A 26,945-nucleotide genomic window follows, 5' to 3' on the forward strand; every position below is an offset into this window, starting at 1 on the left:
CCAAGAGAATTATCGAAGTTCCCTTTTCGCACATTTCTGCATAAGCACTGTGTCCTAAGATATGGTGGTTATGAAAATGTTTGTGTGTGTGAGATAGAGAGGGAAGGAAAGAAAGAGGCATGCAAACTTGTCACCTGAGCAACCCTCCTCTTCCATTCATTTCTGCATACTGCATTCTATCACTGCTTTGATTTCATACTCAGCTGCATGTTTATTGATTTACTGAACATTAAAACAAAACCACAAAAAAAACTGTACAGACAACCAGTACTCTACACAGCAGTAGAAGCATTTTGTACTGGACAGTTCTATTACACGTGTACAATGCAGTATCATGGAGCTCTGCTGGGCTGAGCTCTAATCTCCTGGACTGGAGAAAGAGTCTAGACTGTGATCAGACCAAGAAGACATTGTACACTCCTCTTACATATCACCCATGCACAAAAAACATTGGCAATAGTGATGCAACTTTCTCTGGTCCTCTTTGCCAGTTCACTGATGTACCAGTGTATTTACATTTGTTCACCCAGTCGAATTTCCATTATTTAAAGCATCTCTGAGAGAGCAAACAAACCCACAGGCACAAGTGCACTCACAGATACACACCCATACACACACACACACACACACACACACACACATACACACACATACACACATACACACACACACACACACACACACACACACATACACACACACATACACACACACACACACAAGCTCTCTCGCCCTTGGTCCCCATAGTATTGCCATTTTGATGTGCAAGGTAAGGGGTGGGGTTCACACAGTGCTTCCTCCCTTAGTCCTGTGGGTCCTGGCACTGGTGGCAGTTCTGCATATCTTCCGAGTAATCCTCGATTTGGATGGTGATGGTGTGGAAGTCAAACTGCTCCTGCAGGACACGACTGGCCTCCTTCATCACTGCCTGTCCGTCCACTCCGTCCTCTGCAGAGAGAGAACCCAGAAATGAGTGCCCTTGGCCAGCTGCTCCCCAAGCCAACTGATCAGAGCAACACCACCATCAGACAGCTCCAGGAGAGCACTGCAAAATCTCTTCCAATTAGACAAAACCACATTGTAAAGCATCTCAAACACTCATATTTGGACCATTGGGATTATGAACACTAATATATAAAACAAAATCTAGCACTACCAGACTGTAAAAAGAGACATCCAGGCAGAATCACTGTAATAAATGCCAAGCATTTCTGAAATTCTGAGCAAATACAGCCTCAGTGATTACGGCCCAGCCATTGAAAAGGGCCAGCACAGAAAAAACTAAGCTGGCCAGGGAAGTCGGGCACTGTGATCACTGCAGTATGAAAGAGGTCAGAGAAGGATAGCTACTGTCCTCCCATTTTTCTCAAACCTGACTGTAAAAAAATGTCAGTTATGCTAGGAGAGGGGCCCACAGCCAAACTAACAGTACAATATGCAGCCACATATCACAGCCTGAAGGAAACACAGGAGGCACTCTGTACAGCAGGAATGGGAGGTTTATAAATTGAATATATTTGCTCAATAAGAGGGCCGCATTCTTCATTATGAATGCAAAATATGGGCTCCTCTACTGCTCTGCTAGGATGAAAACCACACAGAAAAACTTCACATTGCATCCAGTAAGAATACACAGCACATTCACATAAATGTAATATGAATCCAATAATGCAACCAGGGCTGAATTAGGCCATTTACCCCTCCTTTGCTCAACAGACAAAAAGCAAACAAATCCTGGAAACCAGGCTGATACACAATTCTAACACAAGCCACCAAAGACAAAGCAGCTCAACCCACAGAAATACTCCCTGAGACAACTAGCAACAAGAACACTAACATGTACAGCACTGTAGACCAAAATGACACAAAATAGTTAACCAACATGCCAGCATTAATCATTCATTTGAAAAAGCTGTATCAGACAAGTTTGAAATCTAATCGCCTCTGATCGGAGACTACTCCCTGGATATCCCAACCAGAATAACTTGTCAGAGCGACAGATCCTAACCAAAGTAAAATTACTGATGTACAGACTCAGTAACCACCACCTTCCCATTGAGGTAGGCAGCTACAATGAGAGCTGGCCATCTAAACAGAAGGCTTAGTTCATGTGGGATCACTGGGACCTGGCAGCGGTTGAGACCGAGGCCTACTTCCTTCTTTTCTGCCCCAAGCGCCTCTTGACCAGGGGCAAACACTTCCCTGAATTCTCCACACGTATGAATGTGTTTCAACATCAACCGGATTCAGGAAATATAAAAATGTTTTTGAGCCAATAAACTTCTTCTATAGAGTTGGTAGGCCAGTACGTTGCTGAATACCACAGTTTTTAAGTATGTGTGGACTAAGCAAAGTTGTAACATCTCTGCTCTCCACTAACTCTTGGAATGAAGTTTCTTATTTTCTTCAACCAAATTCTGTTCTTCAGAATGGGATGGGCTAGAGGTTATCATTATTTTTTTCTCTGATGTGTATAATCATATTCTGGCACTAAAGGCTTGGTATGCATTATCCATGTGGGTGCTACACATTTGTGTGAGTTGAGGTGAGTCAGCCACCCCACCCTTTGCAAATTACTCTGACATCCATTGAAGGCATGGTACAGATGCAGGCTGTTATCACTGGTAATATAAACTGTCTTGTCATGCAAATTAAGGATATACAAATTTAAAAGTGAGAAACACACTGGAAATGGAAAAAATACAATATTTTTAAAAATCCTATAAAAGGGAAACCTATAAATTCACACAAGAAAATGGAAAGACTCGCATCTGCCAATAAAGGCAGACAGAGTGACTGATGGTAATAGACACACGATAGCCACACACTGAGTTAGACAGACATACTCACTGATGGTAAAATAAACAGTCAGACAGACAAACAGATGGTAATAAAGACAGACAGACTCACTGATGGCAATGTGGACAGACAGCACTGGCTGGTTGACACTTAGTGCCCAGATGTGAAGGCTGTGAAGAGACCTCACGCCTTTGACTGACAACAGTGTCTGTTTCACCTGTGTGAAGTCCAACCCCCGAGGCGTACCTGTAAGAGACCCAACAGTTTAGATGTAATACTGTGCAGCAGATGTTGCCCAACCTGTTGTAGTTTCCATTCAGGCCACAAGGGGGCCTTATGCACACTGGGCTACAGTGGGATATTGAACAGACACACAGGAAGAAATATCCTGTTGGACTCCGAGATCACTTGAGGCATGGGGTCCCATTATGGTTCTAAACTTGACAATGTTATTTAGAAACAACACTAAAAATATACAGCCATTGTCATTAAGGGCTTTTTCATTTTATATGGAGGTCAGATGAATGAAACTACACAATGCTCTCATGAGATTCAAATTAGTGATATGCCCTTTGCACCCTATCTCCCACTTCTTATCACTGTGATTCCACCCATTTCCCCCTTTTCTTCTGCTCTCTCCTCCCCTCATCTCTTCCACTCTCTCCTCCACCTCATGTTCCCTCCTTCCCTCCTTATCCCTCTGTCCCACCACCTTGGTCTTTCCATCTTTCTCTTCCCCTGCCCCTCCCTCCCTTCCCCCTCTCCTTCCAGCCTCCTCACCCTCCATCAGCACAGTCAGCACGTCCCTCAGGATGGTGAGGGTGGTTCCCAGCACCAGGAAGGAGAACAGGAAGGTACAGATGGGATCAATCAGCTTGCACTCTGGCTGCAGTGTGAGACGCAAACGCTCATTCGGTCAGTGGACATTTGTTTGATCAATCGTCTTTTTCACAACGCTCTTGCAATGAGTCTCCGAGCAATTCGGAGGGTTAAGGCACATGGTTAACACAAAGAGATAAACTGTGTGTTAACATGAATCATGGCCTGGATTCACCAAAGCCTTTGAACAATTTATATCTGACACATCTTAGCATGACTATTATCTCTGACTTTTAAGTCTGAAAATGATAAAAAATATAGTTAAAAATAAATCAAGCCCAGCAAAGCAAGCTTTCTGGGCTGAATCCCTCATGACCGCGGTTCTGTTGTGGTACCACAGAACTTCACAGAGCTCGTTCTCCCTCTCATGTCAAATAAAAAAACATAATTGACAACAACTATAAGACAGCAAATACTGTCAAATCATAGATAATTGCAATGAAATGTAAAATAAAAATTCAACATTCAGGCAAATAAACAACAACAGTTATTTCAAGGGGTGCAATATGGAAAAGTTATGATCTCTTTCCTTATGTGTACTTATCTTTAAGTGATGAGTGATGTACCAAGCAAAATAACTACTGTCTCTCTCTCTTTTTTGTAGGAGGCAGAGTGATTAAACAGCCTGGTGGCATCACCTTAAAGTAGATGACATAGGATGCCACCAGCACTCCCAGGCTCTGCAGTAGATCCCCGATCACATGGACGAAAGCAGCACGCACGCTAGCATTCTGCTGGGGCCTCTGGGAATGTGGAGGACTGCTAGAACCATGGCTGTGTCCATGGATGTGGGAAGACTGGTGAAGAGTGATACCCATTCTGAACGGATTGAGAGAGAGAGAGGGAGAGAGCGCAAGGGTGAGTGGTTTTACCATCTGAGCCACTTTACCTCAGGTACTTCAGGTAGATCTAGCTGTATACATGGGTAGCAGATTACGCTGCAAAAATGTTTCAGTATTGTGAGATAAGCAATTAGAGAACACATTAAATTAACAGAATCCTTCCCACTGAGCCAGCAGGAAGCGGAGGCAAGCTGGTCTTGCTGTGGTTGGCTAAAGGTTTCAAACAGCTGGGAAAGGGCGGGAATGGACCACTCACATTATGTTCACTGCGACCGCACACCCGGATGTGATGAGCATGACCCCGCCGTTGATCTGGAAGTCCTGTGACATCACTCTCTGCACTGCCAGGTACACCAGAATACCTGTCACCACCCAAATGGACAGCACAGACAGCAACGCCCCGAGGATCTCTGACATAGACGGACAACACAGTGAAGAAATCACAGACAGGAAAACAGTGACAGCACAGACACACAAACGCAACACGCAAATATCTCACAAACAACACAATACAGATGCAATGTAAGTGCCTAGACTGTTGAAGTCAGACTCCAGTGATTTTTAACTCCACTGCTTTAGGAAGGCTTTTCAAGGAAGTCCAAATGTCCAGTTTTGACACTGAGTTCCAATGTTGAGGGTCATACATTTGCCATAAGTAATACAAACAAACGGAAATCTTATGGAAAAGATCTTGCCAGAAATACATGCAGACAGACATTAAATTGGAGTATGAGATTGGTTGGCTATTGAGTTAGGATTTTACCATGATTACCATTTTTTCACAAGGTACATTTGAGTAAGCATTAAGGCTATGATGGGCAGTCAGAATCCACTTTGCAGATAAAGTTTATCCACTGATAGCAAGACACAGTCTCTAGTGGAAACCATGAAAAGTCCTCTTTCTGGCTGATCAACCAGAGACTGCATGTCTGACTGTGAGAAAGCATGACATCTTGCAATGAGTGCACAATTTATCCTGTTGCTCTGTTTGACCACAATGGAAGCAGAGGTCCAGCCCTCATCTCAAGAGATGGGCCTTTCTCACCTCCAGAGGAATAGCAGTGCTTAAACCCAACTGTGATGTGAGGATTTTTGAAAGTTCTGTTTCAGCTGTTATCTGAAAGGGACATTTTTTTATTTTTATTTTTATCTCCCAAAATAAAGGTATATTATCCCATCAGCATGTCTACAGACTCTCCCAAACTACCTAATCAGCAAAATGTGCAATTCTGACTGAAGCCTGTCTGTAACTATAAAAGTGGAGGGAGGCCCCGAAGCACTATAAATGCAGCCAGAGCCAGTGTAATTTATGAGGCACCCTAATGCAGCAAAGTGAAAAAAGAAGGCTCTGGTGCATGCGTTGAAACTGAAATTAACCTACCGAAACTGTCAGCTCACTAAGGAAAAAATAAAAATAAAAGTTCAACCTACAAACATTCTCAAAACATCTCTCAAACATTCCAGCATGCCACTGCTTCTTAACATGAACCCTGCGTTAAGTGCCTCCCAACCCCCGCATTCGACACAGGTACACTATAACCCCACCCATCCATCCACCCACACCTGAGCCCACCTGCGCGGTGCCAGCCGAAGTTCATGGTCTTGGTGGCAGGGCGGGAGGACATCCACAGGGAGAAGAGGCTGAGCAGCATGCTGGCAAAGTCTGTCAGCAGGTGGGCCGCGTCTGTCAGGATGGCCAGACTGTGGGCCAGATAGCCCCCTGAGCAAAGTGAGGAAAGAGCAGGACATGGACCTATGACACACACTTACACACTGCATGACCACTGCCCTGTGGCCCCTGTACTCACCTACCACCTCACCCACAATGAACAGCAGACAGATAGACGAGGCCACATACAGCTGGAGGCGGGCCCTGCCCTTCTCACGCTCTCCACGAATGCCGTTGCCAGCAGATGAGTGACAGTGCTGTTGGCCAGTTAAGCGTTCCCCTGCATTGAGGTCATCATATAATCTTGAAAAGGAGGGAGGGAGAGAATTAGAATTTGAATTTAGAGCGGGGGAATTTTTAAGGTGAAATTCAACAAAGTCCCCAATTCTAATGCAATTAAAAATTTTGAAATGGTGGAGGCAGTGGAAGAGGATGTAAACTGACTTTATCTGAGCTCTCTGCCCTGCAAGAACAAATGGGTACTCAGAACTTGGAACCTGGACCAGCTAAACTGTATCTTACCATATAGGTCCAGTACAAGTGTATGCTGTTGGTTTTCAAATCAAATCAACTAATGGTAAAACACGATTCAACCTACAACCCACAAATAAAATTTGTGCTTTCCAGGGAAAAATATCTGGAGTGCATATTTGAACAGTTGCTAGACAGTGGGTCAAGTGACTGTGCAAAAAGCCAGGGCTACTAAAATTAGGTAAATTAATAAAGTTTGCTGTATTCATGTTCGTGATGGTTATTATACGAAAAGGGGCTAACTTTTGTCGAAAAGCAGGAAACAGGAAAAGAGCGCGTCCATAACATTGTCTTTGATGGGGTCGTATTTGCAAATCATGGTCATAATTATTTGGAAGCCGGTTAGAATGTATAAGATTTTAATGAAAATAAATTGCGGAATTAAATGATCACTGAATAAGCACTGATTGACAACACACTGGGCTGTGCAAAACCAGCACGTGAAGCGGTGACCTCTAACCCTCCACACTTACTTAAAACCAAGAACAAAAACAAAATCAGTCTATAAACAATAACAAAAAGACAGATAGAAAACAAGAAATAAAACTAGAATTACTGACCTTCTGTTATTTAATTTTCCGGGATGTTGCTGTTCCATCAGCAGACTCGTCCTCTCGTTGACTGTGTCCATGTTAGCTATCTGTACAATTCAAAACTGATGGTTTGCATTAACACTTACTCTCCTCCCGTCTGTCAGAGCTGACGCATTCCACGAACATTTTGTGGCCGAAGGAGAAAAAAATGAAAAAGAGTGGAGGTCGCTAAGCGTGCCCTGTTTATACTGCCACGGATCGATGTTGTGGACAGGTGATAATCAAACGTTTGAGGAGCGTGTAAAGCACGGACCGGTCTGGTATCTTCCTTGCGTCGTGTGCAAAAAGCCGCTACCACAAAAGCAATATCACACTACACGCTTTTCTTCCGCATAACGACCCTTTATCTTCTGCCTTGTGTTTTTAGTGCACTAGCTCTGCCTTTCACTCATCAAAATCACAAAATGTCGTATATAATTTCTGCTTTCTTTTTACCTTTTTTTCGTGACTATGTATACAGAATATTTGCATCATAAACCTTTTTAATGAGTAAAAAAAACTTGAAATGTTTTGACCCCTCAAAGGCATAATTACACTGATCTCGGTGGCCTACCGGCCAGTACAGTTGCACCAATATCAAGCTCCGTCACATATCTATGAAGATATTAGGTTAATATGTTTGCTGTCCTACGTATTTTAACATTATATTGCCAGTGATGGTTGTTACAAGTACGTATGCTCATTCTCACGGAAGTTTGCCTGAACACATCATTTGTCGCGCCTATAGATTGTATGTAGATACTGTTTGCAACAGTTTAGCCGTGCAGAGTCACGTGCCTTGCACTGCCAACTTGGTAGTTGACAGGTTTGTAGCGCACTAAAACCTTCACCCCAAAGGATCACATTAGCTTCACACCTTAAAATGGGAAATCACAGGAAGGATACACAGATGTGTATGTGTCTGACAGGCCAATAACCAAATGATAAAATAAGTGTTAAATAAATGATGTTAACAGCCTGACCCTCTCAAGACGCATAAATCTGTACACATCAGTAGGGAAGACGACATTGCGTAACAGTACAGAAAAAGACAATGGGTATTTTCTAAGCAAACTTTGGTAGATTTAATGTGATCTTTCTGTCTTATAGGTCACGTGTTTTGCATACTGTTGGGACATGACTGTTGTGTTAACCTGTTCTGGGATTCAAGCAGTCCTGGTCGTACCTTAAATGCATTTCCGTGGCCATGCTAGAGTGGTCTATCAGTCAGCTATTGCATGCATACGCAAACGGCAAATGAAAGCAGGACGTGACACATTAGTCATGGAAATCAACACTTTATTTCATTGTGCAATACATATTTACTCAGTGCAAACTGCAGCTATGTTGTCCCTGAATATGGCACCTTTTGATGTCCGCGCCGAACATCATAATCTGTTCTCACATACAAATCTACACACCACTAAAATGTCTACAGGATCAGGTCTTTGGCCCGTCCACAACAGTACAGTACGTGCTTTCTGCCACCCTCCCAGCGCAAACAAACGCGCTCACCCACTGCCAGGTCTCTCCATCGCCCTTTGTGCCGCATACTTTTTCATGGTAAAAAAAAAAAAGATTTGGCAGCTCCTTTGACATCATATACAAAACAACAATAATGATTATTATAACCATTATCAACAGCACAGTAATATCAATAATATAAAAATTACAAAACATGAACCGTATATATGTATAAACATTCCATTCATGAAGAAAATTATGTGATGATGTAGGGCGTCCTGCTTGTCTTGAGAATTCAAAGGTGTTTCACAGCACCAGCCGCAGGGGGCGCTGTCTACCAGAGAACCCTCCGCTCTCGCAATTGGACAAATGATTCACAAGCACAAGTTTCAAGCTAAGCTCTAGTGAGGAACATGCCTGAGTCTCTCATTCCTTTTGGTTGAGTTCAGAATGTCAATGCCCTCTGTCTTTTCACCCGCATCCAGAGGACTGATATGCACCACGTGTTTGTGTCTTAGTGTGTCAGTGCGTGTGTTTGTGTTAGAGAGAGTGTGTTCCTGGAATTTCACTCGAGGTTGCAGTGTTTAAAACCTGAGACATCAACAGCCCAACCCCTCCTCCTTCTCTCGCACCTCCTCCCATCTGTAGACACCTTTCTCATCTTCTTCTTATTTTCAATTCCTTTGACATTATGATCAGTTCATCCACGTAGCCTCAGAACAGCTTCCTGCTCCCTGCGGTTGGCCCTCACTGCTGACCTGGAAGTGGGACAGAGTGTAGCACAACTTGAGCAGTCTGCTCACACATGCACACACACACCCGGGCGCCTTCAGGGTGCTTTCTCACTAGAGCTTTTGGCGCGGACCCGAGTCCGCTTGACCCGTTAGTTCGGTTCGTTTTGTTGATGTGAACGCTGTTTTCCAAACTCGGGTGCGCGTCAGGGAACATACCCCAGTCATCCAGAAAACGGGGGTCTGGGGTACGGTTCACCTGAACTCCAGTGCGGTTCGCATTTGGTGTGAAAGCTATCCCATCTAAAACCAGAAAGTAAACGCTATTGATGATGTGTAATTTGTTATTTGCTTGTCGCATCTAAAAACTATTCGGGAAATAATTGAAGGTAGCCACACTGTTCGCTGTGTATGCTCTGGAAGCAAAGCTGCAAATTCATTTCGCATTGCCGCTTGTCTCCACAACTTCCTTATCCGAGTAGCTCGCATCACTCTCAGACAACACTCCCTGCAACCCAATGGCAAATCTCCTAAACCACTGCATCACCACCCTGCTGCCCCCCCAACCCAAACCTCTGACAAATCTGACACATTGCACCTTGCTAGCCTTGAGGTCTCTGACACTGTCAATTTTAATGTAGCTTGCCCTTTGCCCCCTCTGACCTCCTGTTGGTGACGCTGTTTCCTCTCCCGTCTCTTCCTCCTCATCACCCTCCTCATCCTCAAAATCTTCATCATCGTCTGGGGGGACACAGGTCAGAGGTCAGTGAAAATATCAAACATGGCAATCATAATTCTTCAACAGTGCCTCTCCTGTGAATGTTGTCAGAGGTAGGGACAGGAGTTAGGATGTGAATGACCATGGTGTCTGTCTAGCGTATTGCCAGTGATGTAAAGCAGATGAGTGACATCACAAAGGAGAGCCACTGCAAGGTGAGACACAGGTAAGGAGGGCCTGGTGGACATGAGGTCTCACCCGCATCACATAGAACTCACCCATGCCGAAGTCCATAACCTGTAGCAGCTCCTCCGCATGCTGGGTATCGAGGGTGAAGTGCTCCATGCTCTCGTACCCAGGTTCAATCCGCTCGGCCGGGTTCAGACGGGAGGCAGCCGACATACTGCAAACATGGAGGGGAAGGATCAATTATGCACGGAAGAATGAGGATGATTACATTAATAACAGGTAGAAAGGTACAAAAAACACACATGATCAGCAACAAAGGAGGAATTTGTGAAATAGGATGACAATGGACACACAACATGAAGACAGAACACAGAGCACACTTGTGGAACAGGAAGACAGGATTGGATGACACAAAGCATGAGAGAAAAAAGTGACCTACTCTTTCAAAAGCTGTTTAGCATTCTGTACAATAGGTGTAGGTTGGTAATGGAAACAAGAGAGAGGAGAAAGAATAAAATTAGAGAGGAATTGAACATTAAACAGGAAAAATAGCTGTGTAATGCTATTCATTACAATTACTCTGGTGATGAATGACAATGATATCAACATCAATGCTGATGCTAACAAAGCATTTTGAATTCATAATTAAATTGTAGGGACACAGTCTCAAGGCATGTGGTCACTACATGAAATTACAACCAAAGCCATTGTGATCAAAGACCCTTTCAGTGTTGAAAATAGTTTTTCAATAAAGACAGTTGATATTCATCACTGCTGAAACATTGGACCAAAGTCGACGGAGCATTGAGGGACACACTCAGGGGCTTACCACCAGGAAGCTGGCCTCCCCGGGCTCGTCCATGGAGGAGATGGCGGTCTGCATGAGGGCGGAGCTGCTCTCCAGTTGCTCGCGGTACTTCTGGGACAGGCCGCGCACGTGGGCCGTCTTGGTGTCCTGCTCCACCGAGATGCGGGCCAGCAGCTCGCCCTTCTTCTCCTCCAGCAGCGCGTACAGCACATCAAACCTCTCCCCCAGCAGCTGCTTCTGCCGCTGGCTGTTCTCCTGCGGGTGGGGGGAGAGCCGGGGGAGAGCCGGGGGAGAGCCGGGGGAGAGCCAGGGGGTGGCAGTGACAGAGGGAGGGGGAACATGGGAGAGGAAAGTGGTGCAGGGGGATGAAGAGAGGGTAAAGCAGAGTAGAAATTACGGTTTCAGGTATCACTGTGTTACAGTGTCAAGTGAATCTTCTGTGGAGCATTTTTGGGTGAACCCCTGCCCTTCAGACCTCAATGGTCTTGCAGACGCCCTCCATCTGGGTCAGGATGGCCTGGATCCGCTCATTTCCCGCCACCAAGGCTGCGATGCCTTCACTCAGCTCCGTCTGCAGTGCACAGAGAACTGGGTCACCAACACACACGCATACACACACATACATACATGTGTGAAATAATCAGACCGTCCTGTCTATATCTGATCTGAAAGGTGGCTGGGGGTAGGCAGCCAATTCTTACACATTAGTGATGGAAATAGATGTCTGATCACCATCTGCCATCTCCACACCTCTTTGCTCTGCTGATGTGGGCTTTTCCCCTTTACTGAGCGTGTTAAGCTGGAGACTTATATGGGTACAGTGTCACTGTGCACACTGCTATTCACAGCAGGGAACAGGAATCACAACCACCAGACACTGTTCCAGAGTCTGTAACTTTACAGAGCTGGAAACACAGACACACACTCACACACACACACACACACTCACATATAATCACACACACACCCACACACACACACATACAGGCACACAGATTGCTGGTCTAGTTTGAAATGCATCTCCTCTGAGAATAGCAGCTGTAGCTGAGGGCAGGCTTGGGAAGCTAAGGAGACAGACCCTTCTAGGGATCAGAAAGGCATCCAAACGCCCCCCCTTCAAGTGCTGACCTGTTTGGTGACACATGGCCAGGCTCCCAGTGGCCTACTTGTAAACATTCAGATGAAAGGAGTGGGCTGAGGGGAGCCTAGCAGCCGACACACTTTGCACTTTGACACCTATCCCCTGCACACATATAAATGCTAAATATATCAACATGTTTATTGCCCCTGACTATTTCACAGGGCTGAGTGATGGGGTTTCTTAAGCCGGGCACATGAAAGCTGTTATACATCTATTTTTTGTCAATATACCTATTTATCCCCTACCTTCATTCTATCACCTTTATTGAACTGGGTACGTCTAGTAAACGTTTTTCAGGTCTCTCTCTGTCTCTTTGTCTCACATACACACACAAACACTCACACACACACACACACATCCTATGTCACACACTGTGTCCTCTCTTCTCTTTTTCTGCCTCCCCTTTCTCTGTACCTCTCTGACAAACTCTCTCAATCACTTGCTCTCAGCCCTGTCTCACAGCTAAATGTAGAGCAGCATTGAGGCCAGTTGGTAACCTGCTCCATATTTAAATACATAAACATGCACATACAGGACATGTCTACATACACACACACACACACACACGTGTATATATATATATATATATATATATATATATATATATATATATATATATATATATATATATGTATATATATATATATATATATGTACACACACATCTGTGTATATGTATATACTATATATGGTGTACAGTATACACATCTATACATGTAAGTATCTACACATATAGGCCCAGAATATGGAGGACAGGGCTCTGTCTCTGTCTATCACTCCTTATTTCTCATTTGCTACATTCAGTTGCTGTTTTTGTTTTAAAGACAGTTTTGTATGTACAACCAAATCAAAGAAAGCAGTGCAGTTAGAGACAGCGCCCTCTGCTGGCGCTCACCTTCTGCTTCTGGTAGATGCTCTGCAGCGGTGACACTTCGCAGTCTTTGTGGGACCCGAACACCTTGCACATGGAGCAGGTGGGCACCTGGCAGGTGAGACAGTAGATGTTGATCTTCTCCTCCTTGTGCTCTACGCACATGGGCTGCTCCGCCTTGGTTTTGACTGGCCGTGGGCTGGAGATGGGGTGGGGGGGGGGGGGCAAAAACATTGGTGTTAAGGTTTGGTGCTATAACTGAAACAATGACCTCAGCCACCTGTGTTTGCTGCGCTGTTTGCTCGTCTGCTGATTGATGTTGCCATGACAGAGAGGATGCGCCCTGCTCAGGACCTACTGTGCAAGGGGGCGGCCTTGTGGTCATGGCAACATCAATATTGTGGTCTATTTATACATCTGCCCTCTGCTGTGAAGCCAGGAGCTGAGGACTTTTTTTTTGGTTTCAGGAATCTCTTTTTCTCTTTGTTCTGTTTGTCTCACAGTAATTTCAATCTCCTCTCTCTTCCTGTCCACTTCCTTATCTTTCTCTCTCCTATTTTTATTTCATTCAATTACTTAATTTATATTTTTGCTGTTGTTGTGCCTTGAAGTGGACCAGGACTATAGCGGAGAGTTTTTTTGAACGAGCAATTATTTTTGGACCAAAGTATGTGTTTTGTGAAAGACAACCGGGTCTCCTGCTCAATTTATTGCTTGGTCAGGCTAAGCTAGCAATTTGGGTGTGCTGCTGAAATTAGATCAAGGGAAGTGGGTCAATAGACCTTGAAAAGGTCTTTAGGGGGTTAAATTTATGTTTTGCAAGCTGATAGTGGATCTGAGCTGTTTTGCAGATGTTTGGGGTGTTGGGTACCTGAGTGGGTGAGGTGAATGAAGATTTACAGTTAAAAATGTTGCAGTTTTAAAATAAGTTCCTTAGGGATAGAAAATATATCTTTTGTTTTTATGCAATTTTCTACCCGATTTCAAATAAATTGTTTCGTTACAGTGGCATAATAGTCACATAATTTACATGCCACTTTTGATTTTTTCCTCACTGTGTTCTTTCATTTATGGGTTTACTTTTTATTCATGTTTTCATTTGTTTTTTCCTGTCTGAGATATCTTTTGTCTCCTTTTTACCTTTGTGTTGTTTACATATTTTATTTTGTACATATGTGTTACTCTTTGGTTTTGTCTGAATTGTTAAAATAAAGTTGACTTGAAACTCTAAAGTCTCTCTCCCTCCCTCTCTCTGTCTCTTAGAGCTGGGCCATGTAAGGCGCTGCTGTAAATACACTTTCAGGGTAAGACACCCAACACTCTGTCGCTCTGTCACCTGCTGCCCCCTCCCCCTCCTCCCCACCAGGCCTGTCCCTCACAGACATTCAGGCCAACACTGCCTTCTTCCTAAATGCCAGAGCTGTGGCCCCCCTTGAGACCCCCCTCTCACACTCTTTGGAGTGGCACATGTGGCTTAGACTGCATGTGTTGTACTGTACTGAGTCTCCCTGCTGTACTTTGCACTGTACTGGGCTCTTTGTGACAGCTGCCAAGCCTGCACACTGTATTATGCCATGTGTGCCATCTGAGCCAGTCAGGGAGTTTCAATAACTGATGGTTGAATTGAATGGTGGTAAATGTGAACTTGGCAACACCTCATAACTACATTATGAATTCCATAGCAACAACCAGCATTTGCTGAGGTTGAGTCCTGTAGACAGAATTGCTCAGAATGATCCTTGCTGGATTTACTCAATGACAAACACTTACTCTGAATGAATCAAAAAAGTTACTCTGACTGCAGATGCTTGAGATTGGATCTGTGAGAATTTCAGGAGAATTGTAACCAAGTAGGTATGCTTGATTCCAAATTTGGAACAAGGAAAACTGTTAGAATTGATCAAATATATTAAACCCAATCTTCAGGTCCAATACCTGCACAAAAGACTGCTCACTTGTTCTGACTCACACCTCTGTGTGTGTTTGAGTCCAACATCTGCACAGGTGTCTAGTTACCTGTTGTAACTCTGCCACACAGCTTTCTGCTCACCTGACATAATTGTCCTAAACCTGTGCAGGTACCTAGAGACCTTCTCGAACTCTCCTTGGCCTGCATAGGTGTGTCCTTTCCCTCTCTAACTTGCCCATACCAGTACAGGTACCTGCTCAACTGCTCTAACCTGCATAGGTAATTTCCCACCTGCTCTGGCTCTCCCATACCTGCACAGGTGTGCGCTCACCTGCTGCTCTCCTGCTTGTAGATGTCGATGATGTTCTCCACCAGCAGGTTGCGCTGCAGGCCGTAGACTCCATGCCGGTCCAGGACCACCTCGTGCCTACAGGAGGGGCAGCGAAATCGCCCACCTGCGATGTTGGTGCCACGTGACGAGTAGTAGGGATTAGCAGCCTGGGAGAGAGGCACAGGGAGCAAACGTTCAGGTAGACAGGCCTGTGTTCAGTGTGGGCAACAGGGCTGTGTTTAGCATGTACACAGTTCACCCTTCACTCTCTTTTTCTCTTAAGACTCACCCACAGTCAATTTGGTTCAATTCAGACTGCATTGTTTGTTTAAACTGCTTGCAGCTCACAGAGTGGAGAAGTCAGCAGATGCAGACACTCTCTCTGTGTGGCGCACTGGCTCATTCTGGGGCCTGCTGCAGTCCATCTCGTCTCAGCTCCCTCAAAGTGAAGTGTGTGAGATTAGGATTAACCTCTCTGTTGCTGGAACATTCCAGCTGCCTGACACTGTGAGAGCCTGCGAGTCCACTTGTGTGCACCCATGTTTGGAGACGGAGCTGCCGTATCTCTGAGGGGACAAGGAAGGGTGGCCAGAGCGGGGACAACACCCCTGAGCCTTTCCTTAAAATAGCAGTGAACAGTACTTATAGGTCACAGAAAAAGACTTGAAAATCTTTCTGGGCAGAGAGAGGGGATTGATAAGAGCTCAGAGGCTGTAGAGGACAGGAGAGTGAATGTCCTTCAGCGTTTCTGGTTCAGAAAGAGAGACTGGAGGGGGTGGGGGTTGGGGGTAGGCTACCACAAAAACATTTTGAGCATGACTGGAGAGAGACAGAGAAAGAGTTTCATTGAAACTCAGGGTCATATGCAGAGGAATCTAGTGTGAGGAGCATTCACAGGATCCATACAGAGCCTCCCCCACACACCCTACAAAATGAAGCCCCCTTTCCCCTCTTCTCTCTTCACACCCGTCCACCTCTCTCTCCCTGTGTCTGCTCTCTAGTCTCTCGGTTCCCCTTTCTGATCCAATTAGAACCTCTTGACCTCTCTTCCTCCTCTTCCTCCTCCTTCCCCTCCTTCTCCCCCGTGCCCTCACCCACCACCCTCACCTGGAAGACGTCGTTGGCGCACTTCCTGCAGAGGTTGTGCTGGCAGGGTAGGATGACCACGGGCTTGGAGAAGATCTCCAGGCAGATGGGGCAGATCAGCTGCTTCTCCAGGTTGTCCATGGGCGCGGACTCCTGGATGATGTTCGACTGGAAGTCCATGCTGGCACGGGGAGTGATCTTGTCCCTGCCGTCGGTGTCCGTAAATGCGTGTGTTTGCGAGTGGTACAGAGCGTGGGAGCCTGCCTCTGAGAGCACGCGGCTGGAGTCACCCTGCTGGCCCTCTCCTCGTTGTGTTTCTTCTCACAGTGTGCCCGAGCGAGTCTGTGTCAGCGCCGTGTCCGTCCCCCCTCACCTCCGCCCTCCCCCCTCCACCCCTCCCCCTCTCTATTTATACCCCCTCTCGACACTCGATCTCAACACCCTCCCCGCCACATAACTCGCATTACCCTGCCTGTCTGTAGACAGCTACACACTAACCCCTTCCTCTCTCTTCCTCTCAGATTCTTTCTCGTCTTCTGTTTCTCTCTCCCTCTCTTCTCAACTGTCACGTTTCCTTTTTCATGGAGCAGCGCAGTCTTCCCCTGCCATGCGCCCAGCAGCTTCTTATAATGGGGACTATCTCTCATAATGGCCAGTACATCTCATAAAGGGTAGGATCTCTAATACTGGACACTATCTGTCATAATGGGCAGTACCTCTTATAATCAGCAGTATCTCTCATAATGGCCACTACCTCTCATAAAGGGTAGGATCTCTAATAATGGGCACTATCTGTCATTATAGGCAGTGTCTTTCATAATCAGCAGTATCTCTCATAATGGCCACTACCTCTCATAAAGGGTAGGATCTCTAACAATGGGTAGTATCTCTCATTATGGGCAGTATCTCGTGACCCTCTCTGCTGTGCGTTCCGCATGAGGTCACCCGTGTCACAGAAAGGTCCCCGACCCTGTCACCCACTGGAGTCCTGCTTAGACTGGAGTCTCTCAAGCACTGCCAGAGACCAGTTATGGACCTCACTGCCCTGGGGGGGCACACTGGGGGGTAACGGGGAGAGAGAGACATGGGGATTTCCAGGGCACAGGAGATAAGTGCAGCAGCTGTGGGTTTGAGAGATATATTGTGTGCGCCTGTGTGTGACTCAGACCAGCTATTTCTGCCCCCTATACCTTCTCTACCAGCTGGGGGAATCATTCTCTGGGATGTGGGGGGGGGGGGGGGGCACCTTGCAGGGAGGTGTATCCATATGCGCACACACACACGCTGAGGCATGTACGCATACAAACCCAACCGGTGGTGGCAGTGTAGCATAGCGGTAAGGAGCAAGACTCGTAGCCAAAAGGTTGCTGGTTTGATCCCCCACTGGGGCACTGCTGTTGTACCCTTGAGCAAGGTACTTAACCCAGAGTTGCCTCAGTGAATATCAAGTTATATAAATGGGTAACATGTAAGCTTCTCTGGATAAAAGCATGTGATAAATGTAAATAATGTAATGTAATCGCACACACACATACACACACAGCTTGACTCTAGCCCAGAGAAAAGCTCTTTATTAGGGACAGTGGCAGTACATGCTGACTCAGAACAGGAACAGACCTTTAACCCCGGCCAGTGAGAGAATCCCTTTCTGCTCTGCTGATTACCTGCTTGCTCGTATCAGTACAGACATCATAAATACTTCTATATAAAATATTATTTACACATATTGGCATCATTGCAGGTGTGCCTCTCCTGTCACTTAAACGAGCCACTTTAAACATCTGAGATTGACAGATCAATAAATAAGAACAATAATAAATAATAACTGTGTATATCAACAGACAAAGCTTAAGAAACAGCAGCCTAACTGGTGAGGTATTGCCATTGAAACTGGGTGGATCAGCTTATAGAGTAATGCCGCACAAGACCAAACCAGTCAATAGCAGAGCCATTCGTCTGTTCAGTCAAGAGGAATATTTCAGGCAGCCTCAGTTGCCAACAGAGTGAAGACCTTCCAATGCCCTATGCTGCACCTTAGGAAACATAAGCCTGAAAACACTAGACATGGAGCTTGAGTGGAAAGTGGAAACGTCAGTATCCTAATATAGGAATGAGAACAACTTAATGTAATTTAAAACATCCTGACAAGCAAAACCTCACTGTATCTGTATGACAGGTATCTTATAAAACAATACTGGAGCAGTTACAGCCTTTGGGGGATTCCTGGTTTACCCTGCATAATGTGCAGCCTACGGCAGGGGCAGCCCCTGGGCGTGTCAGTATAACAGTATCAGAGCTCTTAGTGTGGTTTGAGGCAGTACAGTGAAAAATACAATATCTACAGTCGCCAATTTGTCACCTTGTTTTTGCTTCCCAGAATAGCTCATATTCTCCATCATTTCATCATCAAAAATACATAAGTGCCATTAAAAAAGTCAACAATCGATGCATATTAGTCATGCCTAATTACACGCACAAATCCATCTCTTCATTTTAAACTTGATTAAAAAAACAGAATGAGGATTATTTCCCGTACCCTATCATTGTTATGTTTTCAATGATTCTCTTATGAAAACTGATAGATATACATGTATATAAATTGGTCTAAGTGTTAAGTGTTATAAAGTCGGTATGTAGGTGTGATAGTATTAATTCAGGGGGCTGAGGGGCATAGGTGTCGTGTATAGAGGTGGGTCAACAGCCAAATGGATACACCTATAGCTGTGGTGGTATAGCTTTGGTTAAGACAGTTTGGACTGAATTGGTAACACATCACAAACCATTTAAACTTATTTCTGAATGGATGAAAGTGACTTTCTTGTCATACAGATTGACACAAAATGCAGTAGCAAGAGGCAAAACTGTGACAAATTAATTATTTTTGTAAAGGTCATTCACACACAGTCCACCATTACAGAAAAGTATAACAGTTAGAGCAGGGTCAGCTCTGTGGTCTGCAATAAGATGGTGTCTTCTGGGCCATCTACTGGACAACTGGAACATAGCTAGCTAGGATCCAGCTACTGACAATTTGAAATGTAGCTATATAGCTCACTATATAGCAATACAGCCAATGAATTTTCAAAATTCTCTCATATTACCACTAGCTTGCCAGCTACTTTGCACCTGGATTGTTGAATGGTTTAAGTAAAATAGCTAACTAGCTAGGAAGTTTCTGAACAGTAAAAGTTCTATGGCTTAAAATATTATGATAATCCACATTATTGTACCATTCAGCAAGAGATTAGACAGTAAAACTCCTTTACTTGCATTTTATAATTGTTCTCCCTCCCTCTCTCTTCCTCTGTACTGGTCTTGTCCCTAGCTATATGTTTTTAGTGCAATAGACTGGTCAGCTCTCCATTAGATTAAATGTGTTTCTTGTGTGTGTATGTTTGAAGTGAACTGCTCACTGTCCAGTTGCTGTACTTGAATGGGGCAATCAGTTAATAGCTCCCATCTGAAACTGTTGAACCCACTTTGTTTTTGTCCTCTGGGATGGAAATGTGAAATAAATTCCCCTGCACCTTTTCAAACTCTAAGATTTTTTTCAGTTTGTTTGTTAAAATGTTAAAAGCCACTAGAAGAAAATTTACCACCCACTTCCAGCACAGGGTTCTTCATTTAACAACACGCTGATTTCATCCATTGGTATGGTGTGTAGCTGTGGATGTATAAGTGTGTGTACAGATGTGGCAGTATAGGTCCTGTGTGTGGTTGTGGGTGTGTAGGCCTATAAGTATACAGGTACCCTGTCTGGGGATGTACAAGTTCAGGCATGAGGGCCACCAGGTAATCTGCTGAAGCACGTGCTTTCAACAATGGATGACCTGGGTGCACAAACACTTGAACACCATGGGAGTGTCAGTTTCACTCACTCACCCGCCCCCCACCCCACCCACTCTGTCAAACTCAGGGTGATGTCATCACCGGCTTCTTGCCCTTGGAGAGTGCAGCCACCTGCTTCATCAGCTCTCTGTTCCGGGCCTGAAGGACAGAAGTGTGGACACAAGGACACCATTACACAGGTCATTCTTACAGCAAATGAGAATCAGCACAGCACAACTAGCACACACTGGGAAGTAGGTGGGCAGACTGAAATACATTTAGACAGACGGACGGACACTCAGATGAGGACACATATCGTTGGTAGAAGGTAGAAGAGTAGAAGGATCTAACCTGTAGCTGCTCTACCAGGTCTTTGTGTGTTTTCTCCATCTGGTTCATTTTGGTCCTCATCTGACTCTCCTGGTACTGGAACTCTGCTCTGAGCTCTGTGATCTGCAGATATATATATATATATATATATCACACCAGAGATACAATGTTTAAGAAGAAAGTCGGATCTCAGGTAAATCATTAAATTCCGGGCCCACTGGAAACACAGGCATCCAACCTCACACAACCACAAAGACCCATGTAATATTTTCACACTCTTCCTGCTTGTCCTCCATACTCTTACTGTGACCCCTACCCCCATGCTGCCCCTCTCCCCCACCTTCTTCTCTTTGTCCAGAATAAGCTGGTCTTTCTGGTGCAGGACCTTCTTCAGTGAAGCCACCTCTTCTTTTAGCTGAGTGATGATGACAAAGTGGTCTGTCCCTGGGGAGTCCAGCGCCAGGTCTGGGGAGAAACTGGGCCACCAGACAGAGCAAAGAATTATGGGAAGGATCAGGTGGGAAAGTAGAGCATTGTAGGACCTATCCTGGCAAGAGTAGAGATTACACTATCTATGATGACTCTAACCTGTCTTCAGTTTATGGATTCTCTTCCCTCTATCCCTCTTCATGTCTCTGTGTCAGCAACAGTTCAACAAAGAACATAGGCTTGTAAGGTCATTGGCGCCCCCTTGCAGTCAAAAGGTATAAAACATGTCTTTTAAAAGAAGTTTTATTATTTAGCCTGACAGGGCCAATGAATATCACATGGATGGAATAAATTCTACAGTTTTTAATATTAGCTAATTAATTTTTAATTTTTATTATTTTTTAAGCTACATAATCACTTCTTAAAACTGACACAACATACTTATGAATACAATCACCAAAACCATACACATGCTCCAAACATGTTCCAATTCCATGCACTCTCAGAGTAACCCAACATGCTTCTACAAGCAATAATCACATACTAATAATTAATCAAGTTAATACATCTGTTATAAAAATATTACACGCTTGACAAATTTGATTGCCTTCAATAATACCTCATCTCTTCCCTCTCATCCTTATCCATCCCCTTTTTTGCATCACCTGCAGATTCTGACTCCACACTTGTATATTATGGCCTGTAAGGTGTCCCCCTGCAACCTTTAACCTCTCCTGTCTGACCCCTCACCTGTCCCCATTGGTGGAAATGCTGTCAAACTTGGCCTTCTTCTTGGGAATCTCATTCTGCAGTGAGGAGGTGGACAGTGTTTTCTGGCTAAAAAAAGCAGAGAACAGCGGGTCAGTGCAGAGTCTCTCTGCTCCTTCAGGAAAATAAGCTGCTGGAACTCATTTGACCTCATGTAATATCAGTGCAGAGATGTGCACGGAATGGGAGCCCAGGTACATGCACACGGGTACATGTTCAAGCAGGGGTGAGCGGATCCAGTTATACATGGCTTTAAATGGTTACAGGTGTATGCACATGTGAGTAAGTCCAGGTTTATACAGGTATAAAGTGGAGGAGTCTCCAGGTGTGGACTGGGCAGGTGTCTCCAGGTGTGCATTGTGCAGGTGTCTCCATGTGTGGATTGTGCAGGTGTCTCCAGGTGTGGACTGGGCAGGTGTCTCCAGGTGTGGATTGTGCATGTGTCTCCAGGTGTGGATTGTGCATGTGTCTCCAGGTGTGGATTGTGCAGCTGTCTCCAGGTGTGGATTGTGCAGCTGTCTCCAGGTGTGGATTGTGCAGCTGTCTCCATGTGTGGACTGTGCAGGTGTCTCCATGTGTGGACTGTGCAGGTGTCTCCATGTGTGGACTGTGCAGGTGTCTCCATGTGTGGACTGTACAGGTGTCTCCATGTGTGGACTGTGCAGGTGTCTCCATGTGTGGACTGTACAGGTGTCTCCATGTGTGGACTGTGCAGGTGTCTCCATGTGTGGACTGTGCAGGTGTCTCCATGTGTGGACTGTGCAGGTGTCTCCATGTGTGGACTGTGCAGGTGTCTCCATGTGTGGACTGTACAGGTGTCTCCATGTGTGGACTGTGCAGGTGTCTCCATGTGTGGACTGTACAGGTGTCTCCAGGTGTGGATTGTGCAGGTGTCTCCAGGTGTGGACTGTGCAGGTGTCTCCAGGTGTGGACTGTGCAGGTGTCTCCAGGTGTGGATTGTGCAGCTGTCTCCATGTGTGGACTGTGCAGGTGTCTCCATGTGTGGACTGTGCAGGTGTCTCCATGTGTGGACTGTACAGGTGTCTCCATGTGTGGACTGTGCAGGTGTCTCCATGTGTGGACTGTACAGGTGTCTCCAGGTGTGGATTGTGCAGGTGTCTCCAGGTGTGGACTGTGCAGGTGTCTCCAGGTGTGGACTGTGCAGGTGTCTCCAGGTGTGGATTGTGCAGCTGTCTCCATGTGTGGACTGTGCAGGTGTCTCCATGTGTGGACTGTACAGGTGTCTCCATGTGTGGACTGTGCAGGTGTCTCCATGTGTGGACTGTACAGGTGTCTCCATGTGTGGATTGTGCAGGTGTCTCCAGGTGTGGATTGTGCAGGTGTCTCCATGTGTGGACTGTGCAGGTGTCCCCAGGTGAGCTGTACCTGTTGTAGTGGCTGCTGCTGAGGTGGGACAGCTGCTCCTTCTGTGACAGGGAGGAGTGTGAGGAGGAGCCCAGCTGCTTGCGCTGCTCCCGGGTTTTCTGTAGCACACGCTTATAGGACAGAGTGCAGAGCCAGCACAGCAGCTTCCCATCCACCTGCACAGACCATATACCATCAAACACATACAGACGCACACACAGGCGCAATGATACGATACACACAGGGACTGCGACACACTCACATACAAACACACAGAGACACAATAGCAAATACACAAACACACAGACTCTATGATACTACACACACACACAGGGAATGAGACACACACTCTCTTCACACTCATACAAACACACGGGGGAAATGTCAGACAGAATATAACACACACACACACACACACACACACTACCAAGACGTACAGAGGTTGTGGTTGTGGTCATGATTGGGGCTCACCTTCCTGCGGTCGTCTTTGCGGTCGAAGGCGCACTGTTGCTTGCACTGTTCGCAGGGCTGCGGAGGGCCGTGACGCTTCTCTGAGTTTGTGCAGCGCTGACACTTATTCCCGATAAAGGCTGCGATGATGTTACAGTACTGACAAGGCTTTGGCTGAAGAGAGGAGAGAGAGAGAAAATGACTGAGACTGAGAGAAAGGATATTAGTGTATCTGAATTTCTAGTCTGTAAGTCCAGAATTCAAGTATCATGTGAAGAGGAGAAAAGAAAGTGGCAGACTGCAAGGAAAAAAGAGAGCACAGGGAAAGAGATGAAGTGTCAGAGTGTGAAGGAACGAAAGAGCAACTGACATCGGTGGAAACAGACAGAGAAAGAGAGCAAGGGAGAGAGAATATGGAAAAGGAGAGAGAGTGAGGAAAGGGAGAGAGAGTGAGTGTGGAATGGTGAAAGAGAGTGCGTGGCAGCCTGGGGACTGGAGACAGGCATAGGGACGCACAGGCACGGTTGCCAGTTTAGAAACTCTCAGAGTCTGTTCCTGTCCCAGTACACGTGTACTCACCGTCCCATACAGCTTGACATTCTGGGCACACTTCTTACAGATGGTGTTGGTTTTGCTACCAAAAGGAAAGGACATGACATGAAAACAGCAGTGAAAACCACAGCAAGGGATGCACATATATGGTGTGGAAGGAACTGGGCTTGCAACCAGAGGGCTACAGGTTCAATTCCCAAGTGGGGCACTGCCATTGCACCTTTAAACAATGTACTGTCTTACTAAATATCCATCTATATGAATAATAAAAATATATAATTTAATATAATTTAAGACTGTGATACAGAGAGGGGCGTGCCATACCTCTCTTGCTGGAATTCTGTGCGGCAGTAGGTACACTTCACCATTGGATGGGCAATACGACATTCCTGATTCAAAACACAACAACACAGAGACCACAAATTAGTCATCATTATTTATGTCATACTTTACTGGCAGGTTGGCAAAAATGAAAAACATCTCGATTATGATGCTTAAAGAGCTGCTGCCATTTTCCCATTCTAACCTGGGACGGAGAGGGAGGATGAAGAAATTAAGGGCCGTGAACAAGGGTAATTTAAGGACTGGGTATGAAGGACTGAGAATGATGGGGAACAAATACATAGGATGGATGAATTAAGACTGAGCTACAATTAACGGCTAGAAATGAAGGACTGAATGAAACAAAATTAGAAAAGAGGAACTGAGAGAAGTTAAGGAAGACGGATGAAGGCAATAAAGGAATATGAATGAAGAATGGATGACAGAATAAAAGGAAGAGAAGGATTAAGAATAAATGGGATTGAAGAATAGTACTGAATGAGTGAAAGTAAAGCGGAATGGCGGAGGTGGAGATGATGGTGATTGGCAGAATTACAGTGAAAAAATGGAAATCAAGGATTGAGAGGGACGAATAATGAAGGCATGAAAGCTGTAAAAGGATGGGAATTTAAGGGGAAGGAAGGGATGTGACGGAGAAATTACCGCCTCTGACCATTGCAGAATCACAGGCAGACCTCACTATCGACATCCAATCGAGCGCAAAAAAATGAACATGGATCACAGTCCCACTGTGGCTGTAGCCCATATACGGCCAACCGTGCGGTGTGGTGTGGTGTGGTATGGTGAGGAACAAGGTTTATAACTCAAAGGCTGCCAGTTCAATTCCCTGGTGGGGCACTGCTGTTGAACTCTTGTGTAAACTGTTCTGGAACACGGCTAAGGAAACGTAATGTAGCACAGATACAGACCGCAGCTCTGATGAAGACGTGCTCTCTGTTTAGCATTACAGTGACAGAGTGGACAAGTGAGCGTGTGACCCTGGAAATCACAACAGAAATGAATGCTGAAAACTACAGCGCAATCCTGTACAGTTACAGTGAAGAACACCACTTTGCCTGGGCGATGCCATCCATAAGTGTGAGTGCACGCTCAGTAAAGGTACCATTTCGGTTCTTCTGTCACTGAACTGACATTCTAACACTGGCAGGAGCAGAAGCGGTATCACAGGCACAGCAGGTGAGCGAGCGTGTGACCTTGGGTTGGGCCAGAGGAAATCACACCTTTGATCGGCTTCAAATCCCCCCCCCCCCCAGGAAAGCCCTCTGAGAAGGTCAGCGGTGGCGCGCCGGCGATTAAGGATTAGCTGGCAGGTCAAAGGGTTGGATTAATCACCTGATCTCGTGTCACTGTCAGTGACATGGAGAATCACATAATGAGTCCCCTCTAATTTATAGCTAATGAGGCCAGCAATGGCCTGTGAGTGAAAGCTGGGGATTTCACCTGTACAGCTTCACATTTTTAAACTGGCAACAGATCTGCATATGTGCAGGATTTTTGCCAGCACCTGTGTAAACTGTATGCCAGTTGTAAGCCTTGGTTTAATTTCAGATCTTTCACAAGTGCTGTGCGAATAATCGCAAAATACTCAATTACATTCACGGTTATGTTGCCCTTAGTCATAATCTTTATATATAGTCATGTATACAAGAAGTAAAGCAAAATCCATTTCCTTGATGTCAAAACGTTTCATTAAAAATCGAATCAATTCCTATCACTTGGATTTGTAACTATAATTGTAAATCAAAATGTACTTATTGTATGCATGCAATTAAATGAAAATGACAGTAGTTGATCATTGATAATTTCATACATATATAGAGTAACGTTGCTAGTGATGACGGCCGGGGTCTGTTTCTTACTGAATCTAAAACAGTCACGGGGAAATTCACATGGAATTTAGTTTGACTTGGACAAGTGATGTGAACATTATACCAGCTGCACTGTGGCGTGAAAAGCAACAAGCTGATAATACCGCAAACGCTGCCTGTGAACAGGAGTGGGAATACTGCTCACGATTACTGAACGAACCTTCGCTAATCTCCAATGGAAGACAAAAAAGGATCAATACGGCATCCATCCACCGGCCGATCTTTTACAAGCGGAGAGTGCAGGTACACCTTCCCTAACGGCACCCGGAAACGGTCCTGCTGCGGTCACCCACACCAGTAAACACTTCTCCGAAATTGAGTAACCCCTCCTCAGAGGGCCTTACCTTGCATAGCTGTTGACCCTGTGAAAGAGCTTCAAATGGAAACCTCTGGTTGCATTTTGTACACGCGTACAGAGCAGCCATGGCGAATGACAGATCCCTCCAAAAAAAAAATGATCGTGAAACACAACT

General features: G+C 45.4%; 3 protein-coding genes across 3 annotated transcripts in view; all 3 read right to left on the reverse strand.

The window, feature by feature from the left end:
- Positions 1 to 802: 802 nt before the first annotated feature.
- LOC118769175 (zinc transporter 2-like) lies at positions 803 to 7,351 on the reverse strand. The gene is made up of 8 exons (XM_036516204.1): positions 7,281 to 7,351; positions 6,329 to 6,492; positions 6,094 to 6,240; positions 4,777 to 4,930; positions 4,317 to 4,497; positions 3,580 to 3,685; positions 2,911 to 3,045; positions 803 to 948 (listed from the first exon to the last, which is right to left on the reverse strand). Exons 1-8 carry the CDS (start codon positions 7,349 to 7,351, stop codon positions 803 to 805), a joined length of 1,104 nt encoding a protein of 367 aa, XP_036372097.1.
- A 1,299-nt stretch (positions 7,352 to 8,650) lies between these two features.
- LOC118796569 (E3 ubiquitin-protein ligase TRIM63-like) lies at positions 8,651 to 16,907 on the reverse strand. The gene is made up of 9 exons (XM_036555526.1): positions 16,562 to 16,907; positions 15,455 to 15,621; positions 13,239 to 13,413; positions 11,678 to 11,773; positions 11,224 to 11,457; positions 10,834 to 10,856; positions 10,484 to 10,608; positions 10,151 to 10,228; positions 8,651 to 9,514 (listed from the first exon to the last, which is right to left on the reverse strand). Exons 1-9 carry the CDS (start codon positions 16,718 to 16,720, stop codon positions 9,504 to 9,506), a joined length of 1,068 nt encoding a protein of 355 aa, XP_036411419.1. The 5' UTR covers positions 16,721 to 16,907; the 3' UTR covers positions 8,651 to 9,503.
- Positions 16,908 to 19,482: 2,575 nt separating this feature from the next.
- Positions 19,483 to 26,945, reverse strand: part of LOC118769296 (protein FAM76A) — a 7,561-nt gene continuing 98 nt past the window's right edge. Inside the window, exons 1-9 of the mRNA XM_036516351.1 lie at positions 26,817 to 26,945; positions 24,587 to 24,651; positions 24,290 to 24,344; positions 23,732 to 23,884; positions 23,282 to 23,436; positions 21,878 to 21,964; positions 21,039 to 21,174; positions 20,720 to 20,821; positions 19,483 to 20,527 (exon numbers count right to left, since the gene is read on the reverse strand). The exon at positions 26,817 to 26,945 is cut by the window's right edge and continues 98 nt beyond it. Of these exons, the coding sequence (XP_036372244.1) occupies positions 20,453 to 20,527; positions 20,720 to 20,821; positions 21,039 to 21,174; positions 21,878 to 21,964; positions 23,282 to 23,436; positions 23,732 to 23,884; positions 24,290 to 24,344; positions 24,587 to 24,651; positions 26,817 to 26,897 (909 nt within the window). The 5' untranslated portion in view covers positions 26,898 to 26,945 and the 3' untranslated portion in view covers positions 19,483 to 20,452. The remainder of the gene's footprint in view (positions 20,528 to 20,719; positions 20,822 to 21,038; positions 21,175 to 21,877; positions 21,965 to 23,281; positions 23,437 to 23,731; positions 23,885 to 24,289; positions 24,345 to 24,586; positions 24,652 to 26,816) is intronic.

The sequence above is a fragment of the Megalops cyprinoides genome, chromosome 21 (assembly GCF_013368585.1).
Source record: "Megalops cyprinoides isolate fMegCyp1 chromosome 21, fMegCyp1.pri, whole genome shotgun sequence".
Classification (NCBI taxonomy): Eukaryota; Metazoa; Chordata; class Actinopteri; order Elopiformes; family Megalopidae; genus Megalops; species Megalops cyprinoides.